Source organism: Saccostrea echinata, unplaced genomic scaffold (genome assembly GCF_033153115.1).
Source record: "Saccostrea echinata isolate AGI-Se365-2 ecotype Australia unplaced genomic scaffold, CSIRO_AGI_Sech_v1 ptg000029l, whole genome shotgun sequence".
NCBI lineage: Eukaryota > Metazoa > Mollusca > Bivalvia > Ostreida > Ostreidae > Saccostrea > Saccostrea echinata.
The window spans coordinates 12,684,482-12,700,032 of record NW_026889778.1 but is presented as its reverse complement, the minus strand read 5'-3'; the positions used below and the strand labels follow the sequence as shown (position 1 = coordinate 12,700,032).

General features: G+C 32.4%; 1 protein-coding gene across 1 annotated transcript; it reads left to right on the top strand.

Annotated features, from left to right (window-relative positions):
* The first annotated feature begins 11,292 nt into the window (after window positions 1-11,292).
* Window positions 11,293-15,073, top strand: LOC133194986 (collagen alpha-1(X) chain-like). The gene is made up of 2 exons (XM_061330879.1): window positions 11,293-11,526; window positions 14,634-15,073. Exons 1-2 carry the CDS (start codon window positions 11,295-11,297, stop codon window positions 15,071-15,073), a joined length of 672 nt encoding a protein of 223 aa, XP_061186863.1. The 5' UTR covers window positions 11,293-11,294.
* Window positions 15,074-15,551: the final 478 nt, after the last annotated feature.

Here is a 15,551-nt window from a genome sequence, read left to right as displayed (position 1 = left end):
AAAATTCAATAAAATAAAAAAAAAAAAAACCTACCTACCGACCCTATTTTATTTCAGCATGTAACAGTAAACAAAGATATTTTTTTGTTTGGCCTTATGAAATAGTAAGGCTTGGAGTCTTTTTCACTTCTCTATAAAATTTTCTGTCTGGATGATATCTAGTATAATATACACCATGCAGTGAGGATTTTAGTTCACCCAGGCTAAAAACTCAAGTGAACTTTTCTGATCACCTTTTGTTTTGTCTTTTGTTTATCAAACTGTCTATCCATCTGTGAGCTTTTCACATTTTCAGCTTCTTCTCAAGAACCACAAATTTTAACCAAGGTTGACACAAAGTAAAGATATTTTAAATTGTACAGAGGAAGCCCCCTCCCCCTTCACCCCAAGGGGAAATGATCAACTCTTTTAGATATTATTGATATGATCATTGTTGAGCAACTTATAATTTTGTAACCTGTAGACTTTAATTTAAGAATAATGAATATATGTTTAAGAGTCCTTTTGTCAAGGTTCAAAGTTCAATTGAAATTATTTTGAGATACATGTATTTGAGGATTTGAGATATCAGGAGTAAAATATTTAAAGAATACTTTCAAATTACTTTGACATATCTATGGAATTCAAGATGTCTGCGTTCGAGATGCCAAAGTTCAACTGTATGGCTGTGCTAAAGTAGTAAATATTATAACTTACTAAAACTTTCTAACATTGAAACATGTTAAATGAAACAAGACAATAATGAGAAATAAAAATTTACTGATTTTTGGCTGGTCAGTATTTTGATGACTGTAATTTCTAAAATATTCAATGAAACACTTTGAAGCTTTAACTGTAGGTATATGTTAACTAAATATACTATAAGATAATATTTATAAATGAGAAGTTTTGAACAAGACATTACAACATGCATGTATGTAAATTGGGGGTAAAAATTGGTTACCGGTAATGGCTATCGCCTTAATTTTCAATGACATAAAACAAGATTTAGAATGTAGGTAAATAATACTAGTATGTGTCTGTACATATGATATAGCATAAACCGGTAGAACTTGTACTGAATGTTGATTAGCTAAATCTTGAATGGCTGATATGTTGGTTGTTTTTGATGAAATTTAGATTATTTGTATGTAAACTGAGTGTACATGCAATATGAAATTATTCATAAGGTATTAAACATGATTAAAGCATGTGTATGCAATGCAACATATGATGAATTTATATTGACTTGTATGGATATAGCTTAACATGTATGTGCATTGTTTTTTTAGGGTCCTGTTCTGCAGATGCCATGAGATGATCTGTCTGTCCATCTGATATCACTTGTCCTGAGTATATTTTCACTCCTCTTAGCCCAATCTCACTCAAATTTAACTCATAGAGTTCCTGTGGATGGAGGGTAAAAAGTGACCTTGGACCAATTATCTAGGTCAAAGGTCAGTATCAAAATACACTATATATCTTTATTTAAAGTCCTTGTCCAGAGCATAATTTTTCTCCCTTGGTATGATCTGGCTTGTGTGCTATGGGATGAAGGGTTTTTAGTGATCTTTAACAAAATTTTTAGGTCAAATGTCAATTAATAAGAAAAAAAAAATAGATTCGCAATATCCTTGTCCAGAGCACATTTCTCTCCAATTCACTCAACTAAAAGCAGTGTTCTACATGTATGAGATGGTCATATTCTCAATCATACCTGCTTTAATATTAATCTGGCTTAAAACCTTACTATGTAATGTTCATTATTCGGATTTCATGGTCATTAAATTTAAAGACTGAAACTAATCACTGATATTGGTACATTAAAGGACATTGAGTGATCTTGTCAGATTTCTAAATAATATTCAAGCATACAATTCTTACATCAAATAATAATTTTGTATGAAAATATTTTGCAGATCGCAGATGATGTGAAGAAACACAAAAGAAGCTGATGTTGAAAGAAGTATAGAGTATTTAGTGAAGTTTATGAATGGACTTAGATGTAAAAGACTACTTCATTGTTTACCAAGATATGTGATTTTATTTATTTTGATATCATTTTCAAATAATGTTTTTGCACATCAAATGAATTATTAAACATATGATTTGATAATGCTTTTTCCTTTTTATACATTTTCTTGGTAGATTTTGAAAAGAAAACACAGTTTACCTAGGAAATTAATACTATATATTTTGATTTAAACCTGCTGTTCTCTTTTCACATTCTAGACAAGAAAGATTTACCATGGAAAATACAGGGATCCTTGAGCTTCCAGTTGCTTTTCAATCATTTTTCAAAATTGAAATGCTCAACCTACCCTGTAGTTTCCATGGTATGGAAACTATTACACCACAATTACACATTACTTCCCGTCTCAGAAAAATAAGGGAATCTTGAAGATTCCCTGTAATTTCCTTTTATGAGACACCAGATAATTCCACCAAGTTTCCATCACACGGAAACCGCTGCGCTCCGATTCCATGTAGTTTCCTGAGTCATGGAAACTTGAGGAATCACGAGGTTTCCTCTAGTTTCCGTTCATGGGAAATCTGAGGATTCCATCGAGTTTCTATTCCATGGAAACCACTACGCTCCGATTCCACATAGTTTCCTAATTATGGAAACCAGTGGAATCTTCAGGTTTCCCATTATGGGAAACTACATGGAGGCTCGGGAAACTTCAGGTTTCTTGAGGTTTCCGTGGTTCGGGATACCTAATGGAATCGGAGCGTAGTAGTTTCCTTGTCACGGAAACTTGCCGGAATAACCTGGCATCCGCTGCAGAAACCACTAGGAAACATGATGTAAACTTGAGGTTTCCATGTGGTTTCCGTATAGTTTCCCATGACGGGAAACTGCTTATTTCACCCAGTGACATTTTTATACAGAACGTTTTCTTTTTCAGGAGGATCAAACAGGCTAACAATTTTCACGAGCACTGAATCCTCATAAGCGCATTAAAAAGGAAAATGAATCAAAAGATTTCAAATTATTTTTTCTAACACTCACCAGTGCAAAGTTTCTCATAGAAATGTCCAAGCAGATCACCCTCACAATTTCCGTAGACTAATTTTGTATCATTGTGAATCCGGCACTCTTTGTCCACAGCTTTGTACATCATACTGACACATTCCGGATTGCTTTCACAATGTTTCATACAGTCGTATGATGAGTCCACATAGAATGTTTCTATAATTGTAGAATTACTAGTGGCCCTTCTATACCTTTTGTAAGGACACACTGCAAAATAGATTTTTTTTTATAAGTATTTACTTCAATCATTAAATATGTTATAGTATAATTACTCCACGTGTATCCATGGGCAAAATAAATAAATGAAAAAAATAATAAATAAATAAATAAATTTCCCACTATTTCCATATACATATTTCACAGCAATGACAGCATACTTGCTATCAAAAAGATTATTTTGAAAATGTACTGTAAAATATTTTTGTTTCGTTTTGCTATTTTAGAAAAAAAAAAGGTTCGTGGGAATTTGAATGATGGATGAGGAAATGTAGAGCTGTCTTGTATTTATACTGAACTCTGATATTTTAATTAACAATTCCAAGAAGACAAAAATTCGTTGATCACTTCACACCTCAAAATCAATGAAAATTAAACCACTTCAAATATTACTATTTCAACCGCATTTAAAATTTTTCCTTACAAAACATAACACTTACAACTTTCCACTTCGAGGTAGGCAGTAATATTTCCAAATTCTGTCAGACACATGTAACTCCCTTCATGATAGAAGTCCACTTTAGGAATATGTATTACTGAAGCACAGTGAGTGTCTGTACACAAGGATGTGTTGGCTTCGCTTTTGTTGTATAAGGATTCGGATAAATTTGGAGGAAGAATCCATTCAAAAGAAACATTTAATTCTCTTTGTGAATGTGTCTCGCAGACGAATTCTGTTGGTTCACCGTATCTGATTATTTCATCCCAAATAACACTGACTGTGATATTATCTGTTTTCAAAAAGAATTTGATAAAACAAAGAAATATGATCGATGAAAAACTAAAGATTATCAATATCTTTAGGAAGTACAAACAGTAAAACAGAGTAATCAAATGTCTCAGTGAAAATATAACGATTATTGTAGTGCACGTTCGTCGAAGAATTTTATCGCCCTAATACCCTGGCCCCCAGAATGCATCCCCACTCACAAAAAAAAAAAAGACCTACTGATTTAATACCTTGAAACATGCACATAATGGTTAGGCACTGATGTTCTGATTTTTAAAGTTGATTAAAATCACTGGAGAAATCGAATGAATACTTAATTATTTTCTGTTAGTAACAATATACTTCTTTCAATGATTTCAGTAAACTAACGAATATGATATTCTTTGTAAAGAATAAAAATGTATTCAGCTATCTCATTCAATATGCAAATTGCAAGTCATTTATCTATACTGCATGCTTGAAACCAAAAAACAACATATTGATCTTTCGAAATAGTTTTGAAAATGCATATTGATCACCTGCCTTTACATTGTTTTCTGATGATGCAGTAAAATATTTTCACTACTGCAGTATCTCAGCGAGCTGATTGGGCAGGAATCTGAGGGCCATCGTGTGGCCCAAAGTAGGGGAGCCCCCGGAAGCTCATGGATTCAGGTTCTAAAGATTTTGAGGGGCAGAAATATCTTTTAATTAATTTCATGATTTATCTTTGTTTTAAAAAACTAAGAGGGGCGAGTCGGAGGCCCCTACTACATTGAGAGTAGATAATTTTCGATATCTTTTACCGTATTTTTAACAAAACAACCATGAAATATTTATTCTTTTCCTAAGTTACATGTAGCACTATATAGATCTCAATTGCACCATTATCATGTATACGTGATCATGAAGGTTTTATTTTGGAGGCATAATATTTGTATTCATTAAAAGCTTTATTACTTCAATATTGTTCACTATGTTATATATACTTATCATGTTAAATTGCCTACGGGCTTAGTTAGAAATGAGGACTTCTTAAATTCCCATAAATTATTCTTTTTTCCATGCCTATTTGTTTAAATGGATTAAAATATTACCTTTATCGTTTAGAAACCTTTAACCTATGAAACAAGAAATTTTTTTTATCCATTTTTAATATTTGAGAGATGCTGAGGGTAAATCAAACAAAGACCAGTCTAAATATGTAATTAAGATTTTAGAGGCCAATCTTGATCGAACCAAAAGATATAAAAATGTCTATTAATCTTATGACAAATGGACAACATTACGAGAAAATTGCACAAACTAACGATGTCTCACAGAGAATATAGAGGAGAAAAGTTAACGCTGGTGAACAAATAGGAACAATATAACCATATAAATAAAGCCAAGTTCAATATGATTAACCTCTTTTAATTTGCATTTGTCATTGTTTGTCAATATAGAATATGCCAGTAAAATGGCGGTTAAAAATGAAATCCTATGACGTCAGATGTACAGGCGTGGCTAATACGTAAACAGCATCTGCTGATTGGGAAAATTGAGGAAAGAACGGAATTGAGAGGGTGGGTGGGTGGCATGAATGGTAAATATTAGATGCAAAGTTAACAAAGATAATATATATATTTTTGTAATTTTTTATGTTAATCAACAAGTGAACACATCACTAGCGGCTTTACAGGGGGACCCAGGGACCCGCCCTCCCCTTTTGTAACCAAAAATATACCAAAAAAAAAAAAAAAAAAAAAAAAAACTGTTCCAAAAACTCCTAAAACCTGAGAGCTTCGCCCTTTTGGCCACCTCCCAGACCCCAATCTACCCCCCCCCCTTTTTTTCAAGAATCCTGGATCCGCCACTGCACTAGATATTCTTGCATGAAGACGGTGTCGATGCTCGGGCAAATTTTCACATTCACATTGATTTGCTATTACCTCATAAACACCAAAAATAAATGTAATCTCTTTATATGGTGAATATTAGAAAATTTCATTACAGAGTTAATTTTCAAAAATAAACGCAATTCCCTTAGAAAATTAATGTTCGAACACTACAATGTATTTCCTGATTTAGTTAATATTAACATAAATTATTTATTTGGTTAAAAAAAATAATTCTGGTTGACTCCAGAATTTGGCTCTAACCGATAGGATATCCTTCGTCATCTGACTATATATATCTACAAAATTGAACCAAAAAAAAAAAAAAAAAAAAAAAAAAAAAAAAAAAAAAAAAAAAAAAAAGCGCTAAGTGTACATGTACTAGTTGTTTACAGAAAAGTCAGCGTCAGACTAGAGTATTAGACAGGTAATTGCTGTGCACTTTTAGACTAGATGTGAAAATGGTAAATTTTGTAAATACATATTAGAAAAATCAATATGCAGCAAAAACACTTTGTATGTTGTATGCACGAACTCGTACCAAAGCTTCGATTCTTATACTATATGCATTTAAAAACCTCTCATCAATAATGTTTTTTCAAGCATCAATCTATCAAACATAATTTGAAAACTGACGCTTTTTTTTATTTCTCATGATCACAGCCTAAAATAATGTAATAGAATGACTAAAAACATGATGCGTAGTACATGTACATATGTAGTTTGGCTACAGTGGTACTAAAAGTAAGACATAGCAAATATCGGAAACGCATTTTGGGAAAGCCATTAACAGTATTGACAGTTTAAACAAATGGTAGGCCTGATATAAGGGACTTGTAACTGTAACTATCAATGCTTAAATATATATGCCTTACGTATAGTAGCGACTATTAAAGTCCAAAATCGACAGAAATGAGCGGTAAAGTACACGTTCATTAGGGATGATTGATTAAATTTGGGGAAAAAAACTTCAGGATTTTTTTTTGTTCTGCTCTATTCTCATAAATTGTGATATCAGATTTCCATTGCCGAAGGAAAAATTTAACTGCTTTTTAATTTTTTTTATTTTAATTTCCTTTTAAAAAAAAAAAAAAATCAATATTTATTTCAGCCAAAAATAGAGTCAGGCTGAATTTTTGTCTAAAGTCCACCTATTCTTGCAATCCTTAAAGAGAAAGTTACCCTCAATGTTTTCATTTTTACATGTGCTACCCTTAGTGTAAAAAATAAACACCATGATACCCTTATTGTTAAAAACAAAACAATACAAAAACAATGAAGCAAACAAACAAAGGTAAAAAGAGAGAGAGAGAGAGAAAATTTCTGTGAAATTCTTTCCGAACGCTACTCCTCCTTAGTTTTAGTCTGATTTCAGTATTTTTAAAAGTAGACATACATAAATGTATTTGCAATGTCATATACAGGTTGGCTTAGCATCTTGCAGTTCCGATTTATGCAACGCGGGTCAACGTTATTTGATAATCAATGGTAGTTTGGAGCGTTTGTTTTTACTCTGGCTTAATTACTTGTAAGAAAAAATATATACCAATAAAAAAAAAACCCTAGACATGTTTTTTCTCATTGTTATTGTTTTAGTAGTCATAAAGTCTGGAAAAGATACACAAAATTTTAGGTATTCTCGCTGCGCCGCGTTGACATCGAAATCTTTTTTGTCGTCGTTATTAGGTTTCTATACCGCGCTTAAATGTTTGTTTTTGATTTCCGTATATCTGATGGAAATTCTAACAAACTTGCGCAAAATGAAGTCAAAATGAAATTGAATTATTTTTGGTCTTACTATTGGTCCACCGTGAGTTTGATTGATTTCGTGACTGCGCCGGGTATCCCTACCATTGACACATTAATATACCATTGAAAAGAAGAAAAATATTTGTAAAATATGTCTTGCTTTTTATTAATTCTTAGATTTTGTCAAAAGTATATGCAAATTTTCAACGAAAGACGTTCATTAGAAAGAAGAAAATGTTGATGAATTTTCATGAATTTATCTCTATCTTTTATGGAATGAAGATAAATGTCTCCGTAATTTCCGGTCAGCCCTCTTCTTTCTTTTTCCTGTATTCTCTCTTTCTCTCTCTCTCTCTCTCTCTCTCTCTCTCTCTCTCTCTTAAGGATTTATTTTACAAACTCCTTAAATGGTACTCATTACATGTATCTAGACCTGTGGAGAGCAATTATAGACATTCATGCCTGTTGTTCAATCCATTTTATGTTGCTTTGAATAAAATATTTTAAAACAGAAAGACAATAAGAATCAACACATTTTTTATCAATGACACAAAAGGTAGAAACACACTCCATACGAAAAGCAAAGAATACGAGTAAGTTTGCAATGTACTAAAATTGATCTCTATCATTGACAAAATGCAAATAATCGAAACTTTTATTGTTTCATCTACTAACTAAAGTTATCTATGCAGTTTGAACTGCAAAATGGTTTTAATAAATCATGTAAAAATTTCTTTTGATTAGTATTTGAAGAAAGGTTTCCATCCAATTTCATCTATTATCTAATTATTTATCATTACACCGTATATTTCTTAAACTGCTTCTAAACTAATTTTCTTCAAAATGAAAATAATTATCAAAATTAAAATATCGTGCTTATTTAGGAAAGAATACAACTATTTCTAAATGTATCTAAACCTAGAGAAAAATTTAATTTGCTTTATTCTATCCAAGTCATGTTTAGTCTGTAAATAAACAAATTAATTATTAGAAAACTTACCTTTTTGAACAGTTTTTGTTATACTAGCTACAGATCTAACTAAAGCAATAACACACACTATCCGGTAGATCAATGTAAATAACATGATGCACATAAGCTTGTATCAAATGGTGGTAAAGTTTCACATTGAAATTATATTCCTTCATTCAAAGTATAAGATAAAAATCGTTGAATCTAATATTCTACAGATCCCTGTTCTGTTGGTTGACACGTTCAGAGGCACTGTTATCCATAGTTAAGCCCATTTTCCGCAAAACACACGAACTACATAATTTTTAAACTTTTTAAAACATATGATATATGTGAAAAAATCCAAATGTAATATTTTTACAGAATCTATTTCTTTTCTTGTCTAAAACATGCTGTCCGTGATTAAAATCCTGCCATCCCTTCAGGTTTCAACACTATGAAAATCGATAATAACAAATCAGGTATCTCAATATTTAAAAGTTATTTCAGGGATAATAGATCAGCTGTTTCTCACAATAGTCGGATATTGATGTGTTATTGAGAGGGGACATTTTCCTGACGCTATTGTCTCCCCTATATAGCTACACTTCCGGTTGTCCATCACTTTACAATGAGAATCATGTGATACTGTGGGAGGATTACTCTTTTCCGATTAGCATTTTACATGACCCATTTAAAATGGTTCATTTTTGTCTTAATGAAGGGATTTTGGAAGTGAATTGAATTATGTTTGTCTTTAACTGAGATTTGTCGATTTTGTTTTATTTATTTTTTTTAATGCTTTATTTTTGAAAAAAAAATCATATACATAAGATCAAACAACACAGACATATATGTACAAACACACCCATACACATACACACCCACAGACACCCACACACTCACTGTGCACCTTTTTGGTTTTATATCTATACGCTGTTATTGCAAATAGCCCATACATGGGATGTTCATAATGTCTAATATTCGTTCATTTACAGTTTCCACAATCAGAACAATGTATATGTGTGTATTATCTTATTTAAAGAATTATATTTCAGTCTTAAAAAGTTTCTGAAGGCATGACCAGATATATTTTTCACCCAGGCAGTATTTCATGAAGCACTCTACCTACATATTCGATTCTTAATTCTGAGCTTAGGCATACTTTGTTGTTTCTTTATGAAAAATAGTATCAGGTCATGTCCCCATGGACAACTCAAAATAAAATATACATTTTATTATTACATTCTAGCTATTCTTTTACTTCATTAGAAAATAGAAACTGACCAGGATTTATTTCTTCATACAGTATATGCACACAGGCACTTGCTTTTGTAATATTTTTTTTTTACCAACAGTATAATAATAAAAGGCATCTAAGTCTGAATTCCATGGAGTAACCTCCTCCCAAGAATCGCGGTTATTTACACTTTCAGAGAAAATGCAATGGCAGACTATTTATAACCATTATCTTTTACGATAATTTATCTACATAGCCATATATGTCATGCTTGTCTTTATTTTCTTTTATCTCCATAAACAGCGTGAAAAATCTGTTCGTCGATGACATCGGAAAAATATGTTGTTGTTGTTGTTGTTGTTTTCTTTCTTTCTTTTTTTTTTTTTTGAAAATTACGGAAGCGTATTAGTGCCACATAATATCTTTTTTAAAAGTTGGTACTCTAACTTTAAAGTTGGTAATTTGTAACTTTAAAATTGATAATTCAAACTTTAATGTTGATAATTGCAACTTTAAAGTTGGTAATTCTTAATTTAATCTTGGCTTTTCCAACTTTAAAGTTGTTAATTCCAACATTAAAGTTGAAATTCGAACTATAATCTTTAAAGTTGGCTTTTCCATCTTTCTACCGCTTTATGCGTTATATTCAGATACTTTGTAGTTGGACTCGTGTTGCCGTTTTATATATGTAATTACAATGGAAAGAAACAATTCAAATAGGAAATTATGGTGAAAAAAGGAATTATTTCATATTTGGATATTACTAGAAAAAGACATAAACACCTAACAACAAGACTTAATGATAAAAATGATGACTCTAACTTTTCAATAGTCAACTTCCCTTACTTATGTAGCAATATATATACTTATCACCTGCATCTTGGGTGTATATCTCTCAGTTGATTCGATACGCAAGAGCATGCTCTACGTATGAACAATTTCTAAAAAGAGGTAAATTATAAACAAACAAGTTGATGAAACAAGAATATCAATAGTCTCGTTTAAAGTCATCATTTCGTTAGTTCTATGGTCGATACAATGACCTTGTCAGCAAATACAATCTTTCATTAGTCGGCAGGTGATGTTCACTCCTCCATGGCACCTGATTCCACCTCTAATGTTTAAGAGGTCAGTTTTTGCTCTGTTTCTGATTTGTATTGTTTCAATGGACTTTTGAGCTTGAATACTGTTCGTTATCTCCATATATTTCACTACAGAAGGACCCCTCCCCCTCACACACTTTTGGGTACTCTAGTTGTACATCTTCAACTCATTATTCATAGGTTGTCCCAATTGCTATATATATAGTAAATGATGTGAATACTGTGCTACATTTACGGTAATAATTAATGAGATGCCATTCTTGTATCCATGGTTTTTTGACGACAAAATCAGGTTGATAATAAAGTAGAAGATAAAATGAAATCTTGCTGTGTATATGTAAACGGGCCGTAGAATATTTATCGTATAAAGATAAGGTCCAAATACAGGTTACCGTAGTGTAATCTGTACTTTGATAATTCGCCTATTATAACGCCATGAATTTTCTGACTATAGCTTTCTCTCTTTGCGCTGGTGTAGTGAGCTCACAGTCGCAACCACAGGGACATGTAGACTGCTGTGAAGCCAATGCTGATACATTACAAAACGTTATCCAGCGCGTGACCTCACTTGAAAAAGAAATTGTGTCACTGAAAGCAGAAAATGCCAATCTCAAACTAAATTCCTCTGCGTTTATAGCACTGCAACACGAACTAATAGAGCTGAAATGTAAGTTGACATTTATTCCCAACTAAGTTGTAAATAGAAATCTTTTCTACGAGAATACAGTCCCTGAAACGTTCTACTTTCCCACTTGAACGGTGAGCGAACGCTGAACGAACGGTGAACGAACGCTGAACGAACGCAGAGCGAACGGTGAGTGAACGATGTGTGAACGCTGAACGCAACTTGGTGAACGATGTGTGAACGGTGAACGGTGAGCGAACGCAGAACGCGAACGGAGCGCAAACGCGAACGCAAAGTGAACGGTGAACGAACGGTGAACGCAAGATGAACGATATATTCGGAATGCCTCTGATTTTTTCCTTGCATTGAAACTATTTTATTGTATTATAATGTCAGGTGACAAAAAAAAATAATAAATAAGTAAACCAATAAATGAATGAATAAATAAGTAAATAAAATAAATTCTCCAAAATTGTCCTAAGAAAGACGATTCATGCACATTAAGTTTTTAATCATACGATTTTAAACGCATTAAAACATTGCAATTGTTGCCGAACGCTGAAGTATAAAAGATATTTTTTTAGTTGGAAAATAAAAATGTTTATTCTTATTTGATAACAAATCAGAGAAAACTTCTGACTTATAGAATGAATTAAAGCGATTGTAACACCCATTCATATATCTCCGTGTCAAGGCGATTTCATGTAAAGTAATGAAAAAAAAAATTAATTACAATGGTCAGTGGACGTTTTGCATTTATACGCTCGTATTTTAAATTTTTAATACAATATTTATCTTTTTGCTGCAAATCAAACAAAGCTAATAGTTTTGCTTGGGCGAGATGACAAAAAATATATTATGTGTCATTTCTATTTTTCATGATGATTTACTGAGCAGAGTTCTACATGTATCTATAGATGGCCGTGATTATACTCATACAAGATAATACAAAGATACATATTCATATTATTTGTTATAAATTCAATTTTCAGAACTTGATATTTAGGTAATATGCTGTTATAATTTTTATTAAACAGACAAATGAGAGAGAGAGAGAGAGAGAGAGAGAGAGAGAGAGATTCCGTTTCAGCCCCCCCCCCTTCCTTTCAGGCTTCACTAAATGTTTGTACCTATATCAAACAATAACTCTGAAATTTTTTTCTAAATATATTAGACAGTGAAAGTAACTTCTTCTTTTTTTATCAACAAATCATATCCATTTGTTTGACAGTCATACTCGTTTTTATTTTCCTGCTTCAAGTTCACACGAACTCCACGTGCTTGTCCTGTCAATCAAAATCATTCGACACTGTGCAGGTGTGCAGGTGTGAAAGTTTCGTCACATCGAAGACGAAGTGCGAGTATTTCCAACAAGTTATAACATTTATTTTTATCATTTCTAGATTTGATACCAACATTTGAATAATAAATGAATAAAATATATTGGGCATTAACACTTGAATTTGAAACATACTCTCTGCCAATTTCAAATACCACCACCGACACGTGTACATTGTGAACTACTATTGTTTTGTGACTTTTTTAGACGCATGTTTGTTTTGAGACTGAAATTTTTGTTCTACAAAAGACCTTAACTTTTTTTAACAGGTTAATTAAAATTTTCTGGAAATACAGTACTGACTAAGTAACCGATTTAGGGGAAAAGGGGGGGGGGGGGTATTAATCATATCAAATGGCAAACATATAAAGTTACGGTGAAGAAAGAATTTTTTTTCTCTATAACTATAGACTTTACATACATGTATTATAGTAGCGACAATTCTGTAGTGCATTTCATTTTAAGTAAATATTTCCTTTAAACACATTATCAATTTAATTCGCTCCAAAGATAATAAATTAACAGGATATCCGCAGTACTATGTATAACTCTCAGAACTAGCTGTATCATATTTTCTGTAGTAACTGAATAAAAAAAAACGCGTTAGAAATAAATATTTTCATAATTTTGCTGCGTAATTATTCGACTTGGATAATTATATCTCCATAAACGATTTTTCGTCTTTAACAAAACAAAATGTTGCAATTCTTGAAGTATTTGCACATTGCCCTTAGTTAAATTTAATATATCAGCATCGTTCTACATAGGTACAGAACGTGCTTATAACAACATTTATTTTCCAGAGTAATTTAATAAATAACCTAATAGCTAAGTTAGAATAATAAAAATATATATCTTAGATATTTTCCTCCATGAAATAATGATTCTTCAAACACGATATGTTAGTTATTAAATTAAAAAACCTGTATCTCCTTACCTACAAAAAGATAAGTCCTTTCACTTGGGAGTTCCGAATGGCAATGAAAACTGAACGATAGGTGAACGCTGAACGCAAGGTGAACGCAAAGTGAACGGAACGAAGAGCGAACGCTGAACACTTTGTGAACGGTGAACGCGAGCGCACGGTGAACGGTGAACGCAAAACTGTGAACGGAGAGCGAACGGTGAACGCACGGTGAACGAACGGTGAACGCACGCTGAACGAACGGTGAACGAACGGTGAGCGAACGGAAAAATGGGAAAGTAGAACGTTTCAGGGACTGTATTAAAAAAATAAACAAAAACAACTTCTAAATACAAAAAGTACCTGTAAACAATTTGACCAGGAAATTCCAATTTAGAAATATGTGTATGTACAGTATTGTTTTTTCATTGGAAAAACTGTCAAAGCTGCTTCCAAAACTAAAAAGTTACGCAATGATTACTGTATTAATTAATTTAGGTAAAGACTTTATTTGAATCTTTCTTAAACCATCGATTAGTCCATGGAATAAAGCATTCTATAATACTGAATGACATTTTAAGGTGTTTTTCATATTTATACATGAAAGGAAACCCTTCTGTTTGTTCCAAGTCAAGTTCTTATATTCACTAAAAAAAAGGAACTTAATGTTACATGTTATGCATGTATGAGAGTATTTTGTAAATGAGCAGATTATAAATTCGCCAGTTTTTTCACAATTCTACAGAATTCTACACAATAATACAGGCACTAATATCAAAAAGTATATGTGTGCTTCTATGTGTGCTCCACGTATTCACTTCAACCTTATTCACCAGAGGCCAGAGACATACTCTCTGCTCTAAATAAAATCATTTCAAGTTATCTTCTTATTTGTGTTTCTTGTAGCTAAGCAACAACCAGTTGCTTTCTTCGCCGAAATGTCCCAGGATTTGATAAATCCAACTCAAGGAAAGAAAGTTGTCTTTGACCAGATTTTAACCAACGTTGGCAACGCCTATGACCCAAGTACAGGGATCTTTACCGTACCTATTACAGGGACCTATCATTTTAACGTAGTTCTCTCCTCCCCAAATAACGGAGATGTCGGCCACTACATGCATTTCTTCATCCTCCAGAACGGAAGAAAAATAGCATATATATTTTTAGACCATAATACCAACTACTGGCTCCATGCTTCTTCATCGACAGTCATTCAGGGCACAAAGGGGGATGCCATCTGGTTAACGGTAGGCGTGGCAGGAGGTCAGCATGTTTTAGCGGGACATCGGCCTGGGGAGGGGGAAATTCACAGTCATTTGTCAGGATTCCTCATTCAGGCTGATTAAAGTTCATCTCAACAATAACCAATGCAATTTTACAGACAAAATATTGACTTAACAATCAATATTGGTATACTTTTCATCTTTATTACGATCAATAAGTCCATGCATGTTATATTAGGAAATAAGCCCTTACGGTTTCAAAAATACTGATAAGCATGAACGTTTTTATGTTCGTGATTTCAAACTCTTTTTCTCTTTTGAAAAATAAATAAATATACAAATAAAACTTTGATGTTAAATATTGACTGCGTAATCCATATTTTTTATTATATGTATTTCAATGAAATTGCTAATGACACCCGAGTGTAAAAGCCATCAGGACTTAGAAAATCGGAAAAAAAAATCGGTTTTTGTTAACTACAAACTATCATTTACTCAATTGTGGATTTGCTTTGCAGCACTGGTTTATTTTGAATGCAATTACTACTCCTGATCTCATTTTTTTAGACATGAAAAAATGGTAAAGTATCAAGGTAAAAAT